The sequence below is a fragment of the Balearica regulorum genome, chromosome 26 (genome assembly GCF_011004875.1).
Source record: "Balearica regulorum gibbericeps isolate bBalReg1 chromosome 26, bBalReg1.pri, whole genome shotgun sequence".
NCBI classification, from domain to species: Eukaryota; Metazoa; Chordata; class Aves; order Gruiformes; family Gruidae; genus Balearica; species Balearica regulorum.
This window is the reverse complement of record NC_046209.1, coordinates 95,897-111,785: the sequence shown is the minus strand read 5'-3', so window position 1 is coordinate 111,785 and position 15,889 is coordinate 95,897. Positions and strand designations below refer to the sequence as shown.

Below are 15,889 nucleotides of genomic sequence, written 5' to 3'. Positions count from 1 at the left end.
TGCCCTGAAACCCAGGCTTGACACCTGTTCTGGAGGGTTAGGTGGGACAGAAAAATGGAGGCCACTGGTTAGGGTAGAAAGGTGGGACAGAAAAATGGAGGCCACTGGTTAGGGTAGAAACTTCCAGCTTGGGATTCAGCTGCTCGAGCAGTGACTTCTGAGCTGTGCAGGAGTGCAGCCAGGGGCGAAGAGAAATCCAAATCACAGAAGGACAAAAGCTCTCAAATGCAGATGCAATTTATTGGTTTTATGTGTTCTTACAATACTGGAGCTACAGCAAGAGGGGAAAAAGGAGGCAGCAGGTTTCAGAGGTAGGGGACAGCAGCAGCAGTAGTGAAGCAGGAGCTGAAAGTGTCCTCCTTGGAGCTGGGGCAACCTTCTCACAACATGGCTTGGGCAAAGGAGACCCAGGCATCCGGTGTCACAAATGCAAGGGGCAGGGAGGAGACTGCTCTTTGGATCCCCCCCAATCTAACTGTACTGCCTTCCCCAAAGGGTGGCAGACATCCCAACAGCTACTGTCACCTCACTCAGGGCTGTCCTGCTGCTTCCTTTCTGGAGCTGTAGCCACAAGCAGCTTGACAAAGGGGTAAATCTGAGCAGCAAAGTGTGGGAGCATGCACTGTGTAAATGGGCACTCAGTAGCTTGCACAGGGAACGAATGCATTTGAGGTGCAATCTCTGTGCCAGATCCCCCACTGCCACAGTTCGGCTTTGCCAGAGAGAAGTCCTTCCCATGTCCGTGAAGATCAGTGGAAGATGTTTCCCAGGGAGAAAGGAAGAAAAAGCAGGTGAGCACGGGGCCCTGAAGTGTGAGTTTTTCAGGGCAGCAGCTGTGGGGGGAGAGTAGGGTCATGCTGACTTCATGACGCTGTTGACCCAGGGAAGGTAAGGAGCAATGTGTGTGTAGAAACCGGGCCAATTGTTATGCCTATAAGAGAAGATGCCGTAGGCTTTGTTGTTGCAGATGAGCGGATCCCCAGCATCACCCTGTAAAATGGAGGAAGAGAGAGATCAGTGTTGATTTATGTGGGGTCTCCAGGAAAAGAGTGCATTTGCAAAGAACAGAGAGGCTGCAAATATCAGGGCAGAGCCTCCTCAGGAGAAGCTTGGACTCACAATGGGTGTGGACAGCTCTGGGTCCAAAAGGGACCGTTGGCAGTTTTGTCTGGGACTCAGCATGGGACCCAGCACAACTACGGCTGGGCAAATGCTGAAGCTTAAAGTATCGCTGCATTTCTGCCCTTCTGCTGGCTGCAGAGCACTACAAAATGCATTCAGACCAGCTGCGAGATTTAGGGCAAACCCCTCTTTGGTCAAGCTATTGTCCTGTTGTGCTGTTGCAGGCTCCTAGGTCCTCTGCTCTGGGAAGACAAGGATCCTCTTGTCCCTTCTGCTTGTCCCAGGGCTGAGCACAAGAGTGATGCCTGCAATCAGCAGGAACACTGCTGATCATCTGAGGGTCCGATCCTTGGAGATCAAGACCCAGGCCATCTCTTGTGCCAGGACAGCAGGAGAGAGGGATGCTGGTGAGGAAGCATGGACTGAAGCAGGGGAAGGAGAGTGAGGGGACAACAAGAAGCAATTTTAGACAGTACCTTTTCAATGAAGTTTTTTAGCCCAGATCAGGTTTGTGCCCAGCACCTGGCTGAAACCTCCCCTGCAGCCTTCTACTCCCTGAGTCAGAGACTGACCTTCTCAGGTACCCCAGCAGATCCACTGCGGCCACAAATCAAGTTGTCAGCAAGTCCAGGATAGTGGCTGAGGCAGTCCCTTTGTTTGATGATGGTGATGGTGGCTTCACGCAACGTGGCAGCAGGTGTTTTGTAGCCCCAGCCGGCTATACTGCATGCAGTCCCACCAGGGACTTTTGATTTTTCAAAGGAAATGGTCCTAACGTAGCTGTTGCTGGTGGCATTGCCTTTCAGCTGGGCAAGGGGACAGAAAATACAGAAATAAGTGCTTGATCTGTAAATGCTCTGTGACGAAGGCTCCCCGCCCACTCCAGGGGCCCTGCACATTGGGCAGACGGGACCATGCAGGTGCTCCAGGCAGGTAGCTACCTTCAGCAAGAGGATGTCATTTCCCTTCTTAGGACTCACGAAGCCTGGGTGGCAGTGATACTCTTGGACTTCGAATGTTTGCCAGCTTTCCTCTCTCCTCTGCATTGTGTGGGCTCCAAGGATGACAGTCAGAGGTCTGTGTCTGGTAAAATCAAGCAGTATGTCATTAGCTTTCTCCTGTCTTCCCTGGTAACACTGAGGCACATCTTCCAGGGGCATGGCCAGGAGACACTGGCTGGGCTGTAAAGAAGAATGGTGGGAGCAAGGAGCTCTGCCAGTGAATCTACCCAGCCAAGAAGCAGAGCAAGTTCCCGACTGACAGACCGGAGCTCTGCAAAGGTTACTTTACCTCTGGATCTTGAGCTGAGCAGATTTGGTCCAATCCTGCTGTTGTGTACTAAGATATGTGGACTGTTGGTGCAGGCTTCGTAGGCCCATGGAAGTCCATGGCACCAAGGAGGGATTTCTAAATCAGGACCCTGCTCTGGGCCAATGAACCTTAACTGGCCTCTACATCATCTTTAGAATCATAGAATCATAGAATCTTGAGGTTGGAAAAGACCTCTAAGATTATCAAGTCCAACTGTCAACCAAACACCACCATGTCTACTAAACTATGTTCCCAAGTGCCATGTCTACACATTTTTTAAACACCTCCAGGGATGGTGACTCCACCACCTCTCTGGGTAGCCTGTTCCAATGCCTGACTGCTCTTTCGGTGAAGAAATTTTTCCTAATTTCTAATCTAAACCTCCCCTGATGCAACTTAAGACCATTTCCTCTTGTTCTTTCGCTAGTTACTTGGGAGAACAGACCAACACCCACCTCACTACAACCTCCTTTGAGGTAGTTGTAGAGAGCAATAAGGTCTCCCCTCAGCCTCTTTCTCCAGGCTAAACAACCCCAGTTCCCTCAGCCGCTCCTCATAAGACTTGTGCTCCAGTCACTTGACCAGCTTCGTTGCCCTTCTCTGGACACGCTCCAGCATCTCAATGTCCTTCTTGTACTGAGGGCCCCAAAACTGAACACAATATTCGAGGTGCGGCCTCACCAGAGCCGAGTACAGGGGCACAATCACTTCCCTGCTCCTGCTGGCCTGCGCTACTCCTGATACAAGCCATGATGCTGTTGGCCGCCTTGGCCACCTGAGCACACTGCTGGCTTGTGTTCAGCCGGTTGTCAACCAGCACCCCCAGGTCCTTTTCTGCCAGGCAGCTTTCCAGCCACAGAAGGGGCTGCCTTAGGAAAATCGTGAGGGAGCCTGGGTATGGGTAGGAGTCCCTCTCAATCTAGCAGGTGGGACTTTGGCATCTGGGCTCCTGGGTTCTGCTGATCCTCCTTTCTGCTGCTCAGGTGACCCTGCTGAGCCTGGGTTACTGGCAGTGGGGCAGAGCTGTCAGCCCTGAGTGTACACCCACAGTCATGCACATCTAGAAAAACCCTCCTGCCTCTCCACGCCCCAGTTTTTCCAGCTGGGGGGGGGATGGAAGAGAGCTGGGCAAGCAGCTTGCTCATAAGAGATTATTAATTCTGATAACAGTCTTGGAGGTCTTTGGTGGCAGAAGGGGCAAAGCCTGACACCAGCAATCCCTGCTATGCCAGCAGGTCAGTGACAGCAAGGGAAGAAGCCGGTCTGACTTCTCGTCGTTGACATCTGGGAAGAGTAAAATGAGTCATGGAGGGGGAATAAAAAAAATAAAGGTAAATATCTGAACATGGGCTGGGGAGGGACATGGGGAGGGACACGGGGAAGGATGGCTTGAGGGAGAGCTGCGGACAGACCCCTGCTGTTTTGGGGCTACCCCCACAGCCTTGCCCGGTCCCAGCAGTGCAGCCTGCGCTCCCTGCTAGGGAAAGCGTTTGGCCACCGCCGTGAGGGAAGTGACTCAAACTGTTAGACCTCCATCTAGGCGGCGTTACTGAGATCATGGCAGTATGACAGTCCCGTTGTGCCAGGTGCTGTACGAACATAGCAAAAACTTACACGAAGCACTGAGCCGCTGTCATCACCCAGTTCGGGGCCACCAGGAAGCCTCCGCAGAAATGGTTGTTCTTTCCTTGCAGATAGGCCACGAAGGGTGTGGAGTGGGTCTTGGCTTCACCTCCTCCCTCCATCCGATTCCAGGAATAATCTGCAATGGATGAGACTGAGGATGAGGGGATCAGAGGACGCAGGGGACAGGATGTGCTATCTAGGACTCTTCCTTCCCCAGCCCTCTCCTCGCCTCCAGACCGCTCTACTTACTGGCTTTAGCTGGGGGGCATGTCACCAGCAGGAGGGACAGCAGGAATTTCTGCAGGTGCTTCATCATAGCGTCTTCGGCTTCGGTGGATCCCTTGGAGGTGAGGCTACAGCTGGGGTCTCTTCCTGCTCCCAGCAAGGTTTTATAGCCCGAGACTAGACTCCAGGAAACCACAGAAGTCAGACTCATCTGATTAATCTATCTGCAAATTGCATGCCTCAGCGATCTGAGAGGGGAATTCAGTCAGCCTTAGCCTTGGGCATCAACCCACCTTCATTTTGGGCCTGATCTGGGGTATGTGACATCCTTCTAAACCCAGAGCCAATTTTAACCCATTGCCTTTGAGCTGGAAGCTGTAAGGAGCATACCCACCCCGATCACCTTGTCTGCCAGCGCGCTCTTCCGTTGCAGCTTGTATTTGTTGTTGTGCACTTGCAAAGTCTCTTGATTTTTATCACAAACCCTGCAAGAATAAGATTTCTTTCACTCGACGTTCCAGTTCCAAAGACTGTGCAGCGGCAGTTCAGGACCCTCCAGCTCTCAGCAGGTGTAGTCCTGGATAATAGAGCAAAATTGTTGTGAGTGCATCTGTAACACCACACCGGTCATGGTTATGTGAGGGCAAGAAGTTGTTATGGCAGCTTCGTGAGCATGGCCCACAGCAGTGTCACCGCTGCTGTTGCCACAAGGTCTCTGTCCAGTACCAGCCGCTGACTTAGGACTCTGCTTTGTACAGCAAAAGATACCATTTTAAGTGTTTCTTTCTAGATGTAATTGTTCACTGTTAAATTGGGGAGTTCGGTGTCTCTACCAGCCAGTGTGAGAGAAGACAGGAGGACACTTCCTTGACCCTGGGTCAGGGGCTCACTTTCCCTCTGATGTGTTGAGGGTGGATGGAGACGGGGATGCAGGTTTGGGATTCTGCCCCTTCTCTGGTTAGAGATAACCTGGTGACACATCTCCCTGAAGCTGGTTCTGTTCCTCTGGGAAGGGTCATGTCCAGGTGTGTCACAGCCAGCGCTGCCCCCACCCTGCCAGGCACTGATTTTTAAATGCCAAACAAGTGCCAGGTGCCTTTCTGCAGTGCATGGCGGAGATCTGTCTTTCCTAGACCAGGCCCAGTGGCAACTGCACCTCCTCATCCTCCAGCCTGTGGTGAGAGGGACCGTGTTGGAGGAAGGGCTGGTGGCAAATCGCTGAAGGCACTCCCCCCACCCCTGGCCCCTGGGATGTCCCTTGCCTCCCCCGGCACCAGTGCATGGCTTCGGCAAAAGGTGGAAGCGGTTCCTTCCTTCGGCTGTGACAAAATGGGACTGATACGTCCTTGCTGCCCTCACTGACTGCCGGTAAATTTGCTTTCCTATCTGCCCCCAGTGCCACAGAGCAAACCCCATTTTTAAGCTAAAAAACCCTGCCATTCTCGTGCAAAGACTGCAGTAGCTGGAGCTTCAAGGAAAACCGTGACGTGACAAAGGTTTGTACTACTCAGATAAGCAGCTGCAGCCTTTTCACTTGCAGATCTCCTAGCTGATAGCAGCTGTCAGCAGAAGCCCAAACCATGGACCCTTCTCAGTTTCCCCAGGGTAGCATGGGTGCTGAAGGCAAGGGTGACAGTTTCCCTTTGTCCCAGGCAAGACCAGGGAGAACATAAGAGCAGACATCCAGGGCCAGACTGCAAGCAATCTCTTCCCTCTGACAGACGTGGCTAGTGAGAGCCACAGAAAGACTATGAGAACAGGGCAAGCACCTCGTTCCCTTGAATTGCATATAGTTTCTGTATGTTTAAAATTTCCCACTGGGTTTCCCCACCGCAAACCAGTCTGGTCTCCTCTTGAACTTGCACAGGCATCTGTCACCCTGCACCAGGGAGTTCTGCAGCTCAGTTATCTACCAATGCACTGTCTCTGCCCCTTGTCATCTCCTCCAGGAAAGTGTCTAGCACTCTCCTGTCTGTATATGAGCGACACCATCAGAAACTAGCTGAAACAAAGACGACTAGGGCTCAGAGTTTAGGCAGGTTGTTTTGCACCCATTGCAGGCCATGGAAGGAGGGGCTGGTGCGACTTATTCAGCCTCTAGTTCAAGGGCTGTCTGAAAATGGTGCTAGAGCATCCTTTGTGGGGAGGAGAAGCTTGCCTCTGAGCATCACCTGGCTGAGGGGAGAGTCATAAGCCCTCTTGGTTTTGTGCTACTGTTAGAACAGTCTCTGCGCACGCTGTACTGCTGGGGCTGGGCTTGCCTTTCTGAGGGACAGAAACATGCCAATAGGCTCCAAGGCAGACAGCTCCCAGCTAGGACTTGCCCTTGCCTTCTCCAGGGAAAGAGTTGGGTTCTCCCGCTATAGCTGGCATGGAAGGGAAGGAGGAAGTGGCATGGCATCAGGTGCTTTTGTGAACCCAGTTCCTTTACCAACCCTTTCAGTACAATCCTTTCAGAGACTATATCAACGTCTCTACTGAGGGCTGTTCAGGAGATGGAGGACTGTGGCTGCTGGACAATGGCAGAGGCAAAGACTGAAAGCACTGGTGCGCAACAGCTGGGATTTTGAGTATGTCTCCTCTCTGGGAGCCTAAGACCTGTCTGTGGGATCTCAGCCACCACCTGCCCTATGCCCATGGCGGGGCGGGGAGGGGGGAGCGTAGAAACAGCACAGTCCACAAAAAATCCAGCTCACTTCACTTGCTGGAGCCTCTTACAGCTAAGACAGCTGAAAAGATTAGTCTGGATTCCCCTCTGGCACAGCCTGCTGTCTTGGCTGCCCTACATCCAACATAGGTGCACACAACATCACCCAGGCACGAGGTCCCTGCAGGGGGTACAGTCGTTACTTTGCGGGGAATGGCAGCTTTTGACCCCTGGTACCCGCTGGCACACCACATCCTGGCTGTCAGCTTCTCCCAGGCAGGTGGTGACGTTGCTGAAATTGGTGAACGGAGTGCATGCACATCACTTTTCCCAGCCCATTTCTACCCAGACAGTTTCTCTTCCTGCAACACACTCATCCCCATGACCCCAGGAAGGGCAACTGTAGCTCTTGTCCTCCAAGTCTGCCAGCAATTCAGTGGATGCAGAGCTATGGCTGCCTCTGTCCCCACAGGCTGACTCCTCACTTGTGCCAGCTAGATGCTCCCTCCCTTCTCCCTGGGGCAAGGTACGAGAAAGAAGACATACGCTGGGAAATGCAGCTCCAAGTTTACTGCGGGTGTTTCAAGGGCAGCAAAGTTCAAGCAGGGACAGGGTTAGCTCTGAAGGAAACGGGGTCCGTTGTAGCACAGCCGCTTTCTGGTGCCATCTGGGACGATCCCTGGTTCTGCCAGGGCGATTTAACATGGCCCTGAAGTGGCTGCCTGAGCTGGGCAGGGGATGGGGCAGCCAGCAGCCTCAGAACAGAAAGAAGAGGACCCTTGTGTGCACGGAACAGGTCACTCAGGTTCCCAAGGAGAGAGGAGGGAGTCAGGACTTCAGCAGGGATGGGAAGAAAAACAGTGCAGTCTCCAGGGCCGCACAATGCTGGAGCGAGTGCTGCTGCTGCTGCTGCTACTTCCTCAGGGTTTTTTTGATCCAGGGCAGGTAGTTGGAGATGCGGGTGTAGACCCCGGGTGGGATGGCGTACCCAAAAGAAACGATGCCTTGTGCCACCTTATTGCATACCAGGGGCCCACCAGAATCTCCCTGAGGACAGACGAGAGACTGGTTTTAGAGGCCTAAAAGAGAGGTTCCCACTGATCTCCAGACCTGTGGGAACAGGTTTCCCCTTTGTGCCTCCCTGCCCAGGTGCCGTTGGTGGGGCCGTGTGTCTGCTCCGGATCTGTGGCTCTACCCCTGCCCCGCACACCCACCGAGCTGGAGCAGAGAAGCTGGGGCTTTACCCCGGGACTGCGCATGGACTGTGGTGTCAGGGCAGCCAGAGAGCTAGTCCACACGGGAGCTACAAATCAAAAGCTTGTCACCTCTCCTGGGAACCAGCTAAGTCTGTGCCAGCAGCAGCCCCTGCCTGCCCCGCGGCCAAGCCCCCAGCCTGTCGGCAGCCCGTACCTGGCTGGAATCTCTGAGCTCGTGGAAGCTGCCAGCACAGACCATGCCAGTGTCGAGATGAGGATAGAAGTGGATGCATTTCCTGCGGCTGTAGATGGAGACTTTGGTTTCAAAGAGCTTGTTGGTCACCTGGTCTTCATCGATCAGGCCCCACCCGGCTATGCTGCACTTGGTGCCCGTGGGGAGGTCGCTGCCAGTCTTGGGCAGCGGAATGGTCTTGATGTAGTCATTCAGAGTGGCCTTCGCTGAAAGCTGGGAGAAAGCAAGGTTTTTGGAGAAGGCTATGAGGAGAACAGCTGAAGAACACTTTGCGCACAGAGGTAAGGGAGTTCTAGCAGAACATACAGCACTGCAAGTTCTGGTGAGCTGCTGCGAATAAGGCATGTGGCTCTGAGCCCTGCCCATGTTCCCTCCCAGGTCCCTCCCATTCCTGTCTGCCTCCAGCACTCACGGGCAGAAGCAGCTGATGGTCTGCAGAAGGAGCTAACAGCAAGAATGTGCTCTGCCCAGAACCCTGCTAGACCCACAGCTCCACTCTACCCTCTGCCCCACTGCCTGCTGCAGGACTGCCTTGCCTTGAGTAGCATGATGTCGTTAGAATAGGTGTTGGGGTCGTACTCAGGATGCTGGTGGTATCTGAGAACTCCCCGGATCTGCTGGGTCGTTTCTGGTTCGTTGATGTTGTGAGCCCCCAGGATGACTGTGGCATTCCTGGCCGTGGCAGCAGAGGAGAGAAGGGGGAAAACAGGTTGGGTCTCACCTGCATCCCTCCCATTTTGCAGGCAGGTGGGGAGAGCTTCTAAGCACAGGTGGAAGAAGGACCTACTCCAAAATTGCTCCAGTGATGGACCTCACAGGTTAGGGGAGGAAGAAGGGGTTAGAGCCCCTGTATGAAGTACTCACCCCATGCAGTGTGCGGCTGTCATCACCCAGTCAGGGGCCACCAGGAAGCCTCCACAGGCAAACATCCCTACCTTCAGGTATGCCATGTAAGGGTGGGAGTGGGGCTGAGCCTCATGACCCCCCACAATCTGACCCCGTAGAGCATCTGCAAGACACCCCACCACAGGATGAGCCAGTGGTTGCTGAGGTCAGAGCCCAGACCACCAGCCTCACTCACAGCAACTTGCAGCACCCCAGCTTACTGGCATTGGCCCATGGGCAGGAAAGCAGGACCAGCAGGGCCAGCTGGGGCTGGCACATCTCTTCACACAGGTGGACACTCCTTCCAAGATGTATGGAAGTCTGAGTCTCCTAGTGCCCAAGAGCTCGTTTTATACCCTGGGACCAGCTGTACCCAGCAGCCAGGAAACCATGTGCGATGTCCTGATTGTGCTAATCAGAGCAGTGCAGCATCCCTGCAGGTCTATCTGCATCTCTGCTGCCCCAGCCTGCTCACTTCCCCCACGTGCCCTGAGGTTGTGATTGATGAGTGATAAAGCAGGACTAGAAAGGCCAGGGCAGGGAAGTCATGGTATGCCACAGTCCCAAAGCCTCAGGGATACTGACTGGGAGAGGTGTCCTAGGGTATTTTTGAGGTGTGATTTAGCCTTTCTCCCATAGTTTGGCTGCAAGACAAACCACATCCACCTGCTTCAAAGCAGAGTGTCTTCAATCAGGCTGTCTCATACTGTACTCATACAGTAGGTCATGGCACTTGCTCCTGGGGGTGGCCAGGTCACTTCAGGCTTTGTCGGCAAGCACGATGACTGCAGATGCTCTTTCACCTCTATGGTTTCCCCACTGCAGCTGGTCTGGCCATGGGCACATCTGTTCAAATGGGACCAGGGGAAGTCTTCATCTGCCCTGCTCTGGATTCTCCGCACCCTCCCTTCCCTGACCTGAAACTGCCTGCAAACCAGGCTGCAATTGGTGTCTTCACCTTGCCCCTAGCAAAGTGTGGTTTGGTTAAATGCCTAACTGGGCACCAATCCTGCTGCGCTTGTCCCTTCCTGACCTTGTGGTCCTGAACAGAAACTGCCATTGGGGTGCCACAGATGACCCTGTTTCAAAGAGGTGACCAAATCTTTGTGCCAAGGGCATGGACCTGGCGCTCAGGACACCTGCATTCTTCCTATTCCTGGCTCACACACTGCTTAGCTCGTGGCTGTCTGCTCTTTCCTTCTGACCTTTGGGCCTCCAATTGCCTAAGTGTGTCCTGCCATGGCAGCTGAGACTGTCCTTTGTAGAAAGAGCTGCCTGACTCTCAGGCTGCAAGCTCAGAGGGAGCTGTGCCATACAGTCCTTTGTTGTTTAAAGTTGTCCTTCCTGTTTGCACTTCCTAGCCCTTATCTACCTTCGTTTTCCCCACTGCCAGGTTGTCCCAGTTTGCTGCATTGTTTCTCGCTCCCTGGAGATTGTCTGGGCAGTTGTGTGCCCACAGCAAAGCGTAAATCTATTAGAATGCTGTGTGAAGTGTCTGCTCTGCACACTGCATACTGGAAGGACATCTTTTCCATGTTCACAGACTTTCAACAACTCTTGACTCTGCTCCAGCACGAGTTGTTGTCCAATGGGTTGGGGACAGCCACAGCAGAGAGGGGCCACAGAGCATGTGTCAGAGTGCCGCACTGGAGCTGTGCAGCCTCTCTACTGCCAGAAGGACACAAGCTGTCATGAGAGCGCAGTCAGGTTCTGCACTCCTCCTGCACCCAGCCTCATCCCTCCTCTTTTGAGTGTTGTTCAGGATTAAACCTTCCCTCAGATGGTCTCCAGAAATTTACTCTGAGCCTGAAGTCCAGCCCTTTCTGCTGCTTTGCCCCATCGGCACCGAAGTTTGGCTTACGGGCAAACCAGCAGGCAACGGCCCCGCCACAGCCACTGCTCATCCCCAGAGGCTGTGCTTATGTGACAGGAGGGACAGAGCCCAAGAACGTGGAAGTGCCACTGGCTCGTATGAGCACTTGCAAGGTAGGACAGCCAGGTCTCTGGCCAGCATGCTAGTTGCTAAAACTGCTCTCCTTTCATGATGCCCAGTGAAGCTGTGGGCAGCTGCTAGCTATTCTTAAGCAAAGTAGCTACTCCAAAACACCTTCCTACTGTGCAGATGAACAATTTGCTATTGAAAGGATGGGGACAGCTGGGAGGTAGGGTGTAAGGTCTCCTTTTAATCCCTGGAGTACTTTCAATCTGGTTCACCTAGGCAGGAATCCTCCCAGAAGCTCTGGCTGAGGTCAGTACAGGTTCTCTGTAGACGTCTGGTTTAAATAAGCTAATTTGGGCCTGTAACTGCAGCCACGAACTGATGAAAAAACACAACAAAGGCAACAGAACAATTAGCACTCTGAGGCTTCAGTGTTGCCCCTTTTCCCCCCCACCCCCCCAAATCCTTGGTTCTGCTATGGGGGATTTTTCTACCCAAAGACCCTGTCTGTGTGCCCATTCCCTGGGACATTTTCTGCCAACGCTCCTCAGGGGCCTGCGCATCGCTTGAAGAAAATGAGGCTTGCTTTAATCCTAAATCACCATCTCTGGAGCAGTCTCTGGTTACCTGTCCTAATGTAGGTCTGTGAGAAATGGTTTCAATTCAGCTGTGCCTGCCCAAGACATGATACCAGCTTTGCTTCCTGCTGAGTGTGATTTCAGGTTAAAATACACATACAGCTCCAAGGCTCCCAGCAACGGAGAGCGGATCAGGAGGAAGACCTGTCCTTAAAAACCCTTTTGGCACGCAGTAAGGGTGCCGCTTCGTGTAGACATGCCCTGCACGGGCAATGCTGCCGGACCTGGCACAAGCACAGTGCTTAGGTGCTGTCGTTGCCTCTGCCCTCAGCGTGCCCGGCGAGCTGGTGCTGGTTTGATTTTGCCATCTTGGGTAAGATACATCCAGCACCTGCTCACAGGTCAGAGAGGCACACCACTTGTCTCTCCCAGCCCTTCCTCCCCTGGCCAGTACTCATTGCTCCCAGCCCGTGCTCGAAGCTGGGGGACTCTGGGCAAGCTGGCAGCAGGGTACCCATGCTGGGGGCACACGGGCAAGCTGCTGGAGGGCACCAGGGAGGCAGTGAGGCTGATCTGCCGGTTAGTCTGCATTGCTGGGAGGAGGGCATTTGAGGGAGAGCTGTGGTATGAGAATGGAAAACCCCTGAAACGGTTCCTGGAAATAAAATCAGAGTATGTGTGTAGGTATAAACAAACCAATAGATAAATATATTGCTCTCTTACTTCCCAGAGCAGTCTCCAGCACACCAGAAGAGCCACTGGGCTCATGGTAGGGCTGTACTAACTCGGGCAGGGAGCGTGGACTATCCTGCATGCTAGTCCTCGGGCATCAGGATTTTTGTTTGATTAAAACCTTACTCCCAAATACAGGGCTCCCACTGCGCTCTGATCCAAAGTTTCTCTCTGTGAGCAGCAGCTCTCTCCATGAGCCTGCATCCTACAGTAGGGAGGACCTGTGCAAAGGTCTTGCTTTCTCCTTGATCCCAGTGGCGCTGAGCTGAAAGCTCCAAGCTCGGATGCCCAGAGCCATTTGAGTTTCCTTATTGCTCTGTAACAACCAGTGGGTCAGCAGTACCAGGGCCAGTCTATACTACAGACAGTAGAAACCAAACAGCAGTTCTCTGCCCCAAACCGCTTAGAATTCTTATGTATAACAAGCAGAGAGGAGAAACAGCAGGTGGAGAAAGCGATGCCCAGGATGTTAAGCAGCAGAGCTTGGGATAAATTTACGCTGTCCAGACACAGTTCAGCAAGCACCCGCCCTGCTGCCGGTAAACACATTGCCCCTGCCCCAGCCAGGCAGCACTAACCACAGGGAGGTGTGTTGCTTGTCCTTCCTCAACAGTGTTCAGATTGTTTCAAACCAGCCCGATTTCCTCTGCGTGATGCTTGGCACCACACCCCTGCCAGCTCCCCCTTGCGCAGGCATCACCCTGCGGTTTGCGCTAGCCCTCCCTGGCCCGTTTCCTGTGTGACGACTGGTTCCTCCCTGCCATCCCCTTGTGAACTTTGGAAGAAACACCTCTCAGCTCTGAGCCTGTGGGGACAAGTCTGGCATTGAGCTAGATCTTGCCCCAGAGGGTGCAAAGCAGCGTTGATGAGCTCGCGTGAGGGATTTTATGGGTCCTGCACAGGGCACCCTAAGCCAGAGGCTCCAGACAGATCTCTGGAGCAGCCTCATGGCCTTGGTCACACCATGCTGACCATGGCTGGCCATGCCACGCTGAGTGGGGGTGGCCCTCCCTCCTGGGGCCGTGTCTGCTCATTGGAGATGTGGTTACAGGGCAGAAGACGCTAGGGGAAAGCTGAGCTTGTCCCAGGAACAGTAGGACTGCCAGTGCTGGGCATGGTTTTGGAGACCAGGTGCTGAGCTGGTCCAGCTTCTCCAGCCCCTCTGAGCTACCCAGGCCAAAATCCAGCCCCAGGCAGGGGAGGAGTTGCTTCTCAGGCAATTGTCAGTGGCTGTCAGGAGCTGCATGAAATGCCATACTGTAAAGACGAAGTGAGACTCAGGAGTTTGCATTTGTGGCATGCTCGCTCTGGAGGGATGCTGAGGGCTGAGCGCCTCCAAAGCTCCCATCCTACAAGCACTGAGCACTGGAAATGCTCAGTACCTTTCACTGCAGATCAGCCAAAAGGTCAAAATCTCAAACCTGTCACAAAGGCGGGAAAGGTTTGACACCATGGGAGACAGGGTCTGGGCTGACCCACTGATGATGTGTTTTATTGGGATGACTTCCAAGTAACTATCTTTTTTTTTTTTGGGAGGGGGTGGGGGTGAGGAGGGGCATTTTATAAAGCTGTTTGCTTTCTGTTTATTATTTTTGCATTGAGGAAATGCAAGTTTCTAAAGAAAAAAAATTGACAAAACTTTGCCATTTAAGGTCATTAATATGGTCTAAAGGAGACAATCCTGTTCTCGTTTTCCTTCAAATACAGAGATGCAGTGCAGGGACTCTTTGCCTACAGAGACCCACCATCACCACCCCCCAATTTCAATGAACTGACACTCAGGCACAACAACTGTGCCTGGGACAATTTTTTGAGCGCTGTGAAGGGCCAGGTCTCCAGGGTTTGGTGTCAGCCCAAGTCAGAGAGGCTTGCTGGCTCTTCCCAGCTCCTCTGAGCCCAGAAGCATCCCGCCACGTTGGGGACTGGGATGTGCCACTGGAAAGACGACCACTTGTTGTTGCACAGTAGAAGAGACCAAAGGTAGGAAATGCAACCAACCAACTGCCAGTAGCAATCAGTCATTTTAAAACCAGCACAACTCCACCCTTCCTGGAGCAGAAAAACACCTGTGGGCAAATGGATGCCTTGGCTGATGTTGGGCTGTGCTGGGGCCACACAGCGGGGACAGGATGGGTGGGCAGGGAGGTGGGGAGGTGTGGGACAGAGATGGGGATGCCAGCTGTCTGTGAGCCAGCCTGGGAGTTACCTGGCTAGGCCCACCAGGCAGAGCTCTCCACAGAGCTTCACCCAGGGATTTTTTTTAATCAGAACGTCTGAAAATACAAGTTTTAATCAGGACTGTGCAGCAGCACAGCAGGAAAACCTCAACAGAAATCATTGATATTTTATCTTGCATTTGTAGCTTGCTGTCTTTCCCCTGCAGCTGCTCATGGCCCCCCACAATCTGGAGCTGGACATCCTCCTGGGACCAGACAATCTCAGAGCAGGAGTGACTGGGCATGCCCCTGGCCACAAACCCAGGGAGCCAGGCTCCAGGCAGCTCCTGCCCTGCTTCTCTCTGGGGGTCCCTGTCTGTGGACAAACTCTTCCCTCTGGGGCCGAGGTGCTTTTGCCTTCCCGTTGTCCTCGGTAAGAGCAGACTGTGGAGGGATCTAGGGCTTCTGCTGCTAAGGTGCCCCATCTCAGCATCCGTGAACACCTACTGTGGCCATGGCTCTGGCAGAGGGTTCAGGGGGCTGCAGCTGGCCCCCATACCTCCCCTGGTCCTTCCAAGCCCAGCACTCAGCAGCTATCAGACAGTTTCAAGTAGATTGTGGTCTTGATCTGAAGGAAAGAGATGAGAAACGCTGCAGGATGGGGTGTCCCTCCCCCGCCTCCCTTCATTTCAAAGAAAGAATGTCTGAACTGAAACGGCAGCAAAGGAGAAGTACCAAGATAAAGCTCAGCCTGTGTCTGTGCAGATAGCAATGGGGAGCTGCTGCAGAACAACAGGAACTCTGCCTTGTGTGGGTGCCCAGCTGAGGGGGAGCCTCGGTTGCCCCCAGCCATGGACCTGGGGACTCCCTGCCTCAGGCCTTGGCAGCAACAGCTCTGAGGGGACATGGGGCCGGATTTGTGCCAGCCAGCGAGGCCCTGCTCTGCCGGGCTGACTCCACGGAGCGGAGGGGACCCAAGTCCTCCCAGGCTATGAGACTGTGCCCTGACTTGCCAGTGAGATGGGAGCAGCAGTGTTGGAGGTGTGTGGCGACTGGCCGTGAGGCAGGGAGCTGGGCAGGCCGTTGGGGAGCAGAAGTGCGAGGGTGCTGGAAGGGCGGCAGCGAGGGCTGGGACATAGCTCAGGCAGCTTCCCAGAGCCGGTCCCCCTCACAACATGCTGTGAAACTGTGGTGTGCCTCACAGGTACCCAGTCCCCTC

General features: G+C 53.8%; 2 protein-coding genes across 2 annotated transcripts; both read right to left on the bottom strand.

The window, feature by feature from the left end:
* Window positions 1–289: 289 nt before the first annotated feature.
* LOC104633749 (chymase) lies at window positions 290–4,495 on the bottom strand. The gene is made up of 5 exons (XM_010300051.2): window positions 4,309–4,495; window positions 4,048–4,195; window positions 2,064–2,205; window positions 1,695–1,928; window positions 290–990 (listed from the first exon to the last, which is right to left on the bottom strand). The coding sequence occupies exons 1-5, from the start codon at window positions 4,493–4,495 to the stop codon at window positions 853–855; spliced, it is 849 nt and encodes a 282-aa protein (XP_010298353.2). The 3' UTR covers window positions 290–852.
* A 3,003-nt stretch (window positions 4,496–7,498) lies between these two features.
* Window positions 7,499–9,568, bottom strand: LOC104633746 (mast cell protease 1A-like). Its single transcript, XM_075776521.1, has 5 exons — window positions 9,487–9,568; window positions 9,245–9,389; window positions 8,917–9,052; window positions 8,342–8,593; window positions 7,499–7,978 (listed from the first exon to the last, which is right to left on the bottom strand). Exons 1-5 carry the CDS (start codon window positions 9,542–9,544, stop codon window positions 7,844–7,846), a joined length of 726 nt encoding a protein of 241 aa, XP_075632636.1. The 5' UTR covers window positions 9,545–9,568; the 3' UTR covers window positions 7,499–7,843.
* Between the last annotated feature and the right edge of the window lie 6,321 nt (window positions 9,569–15,889).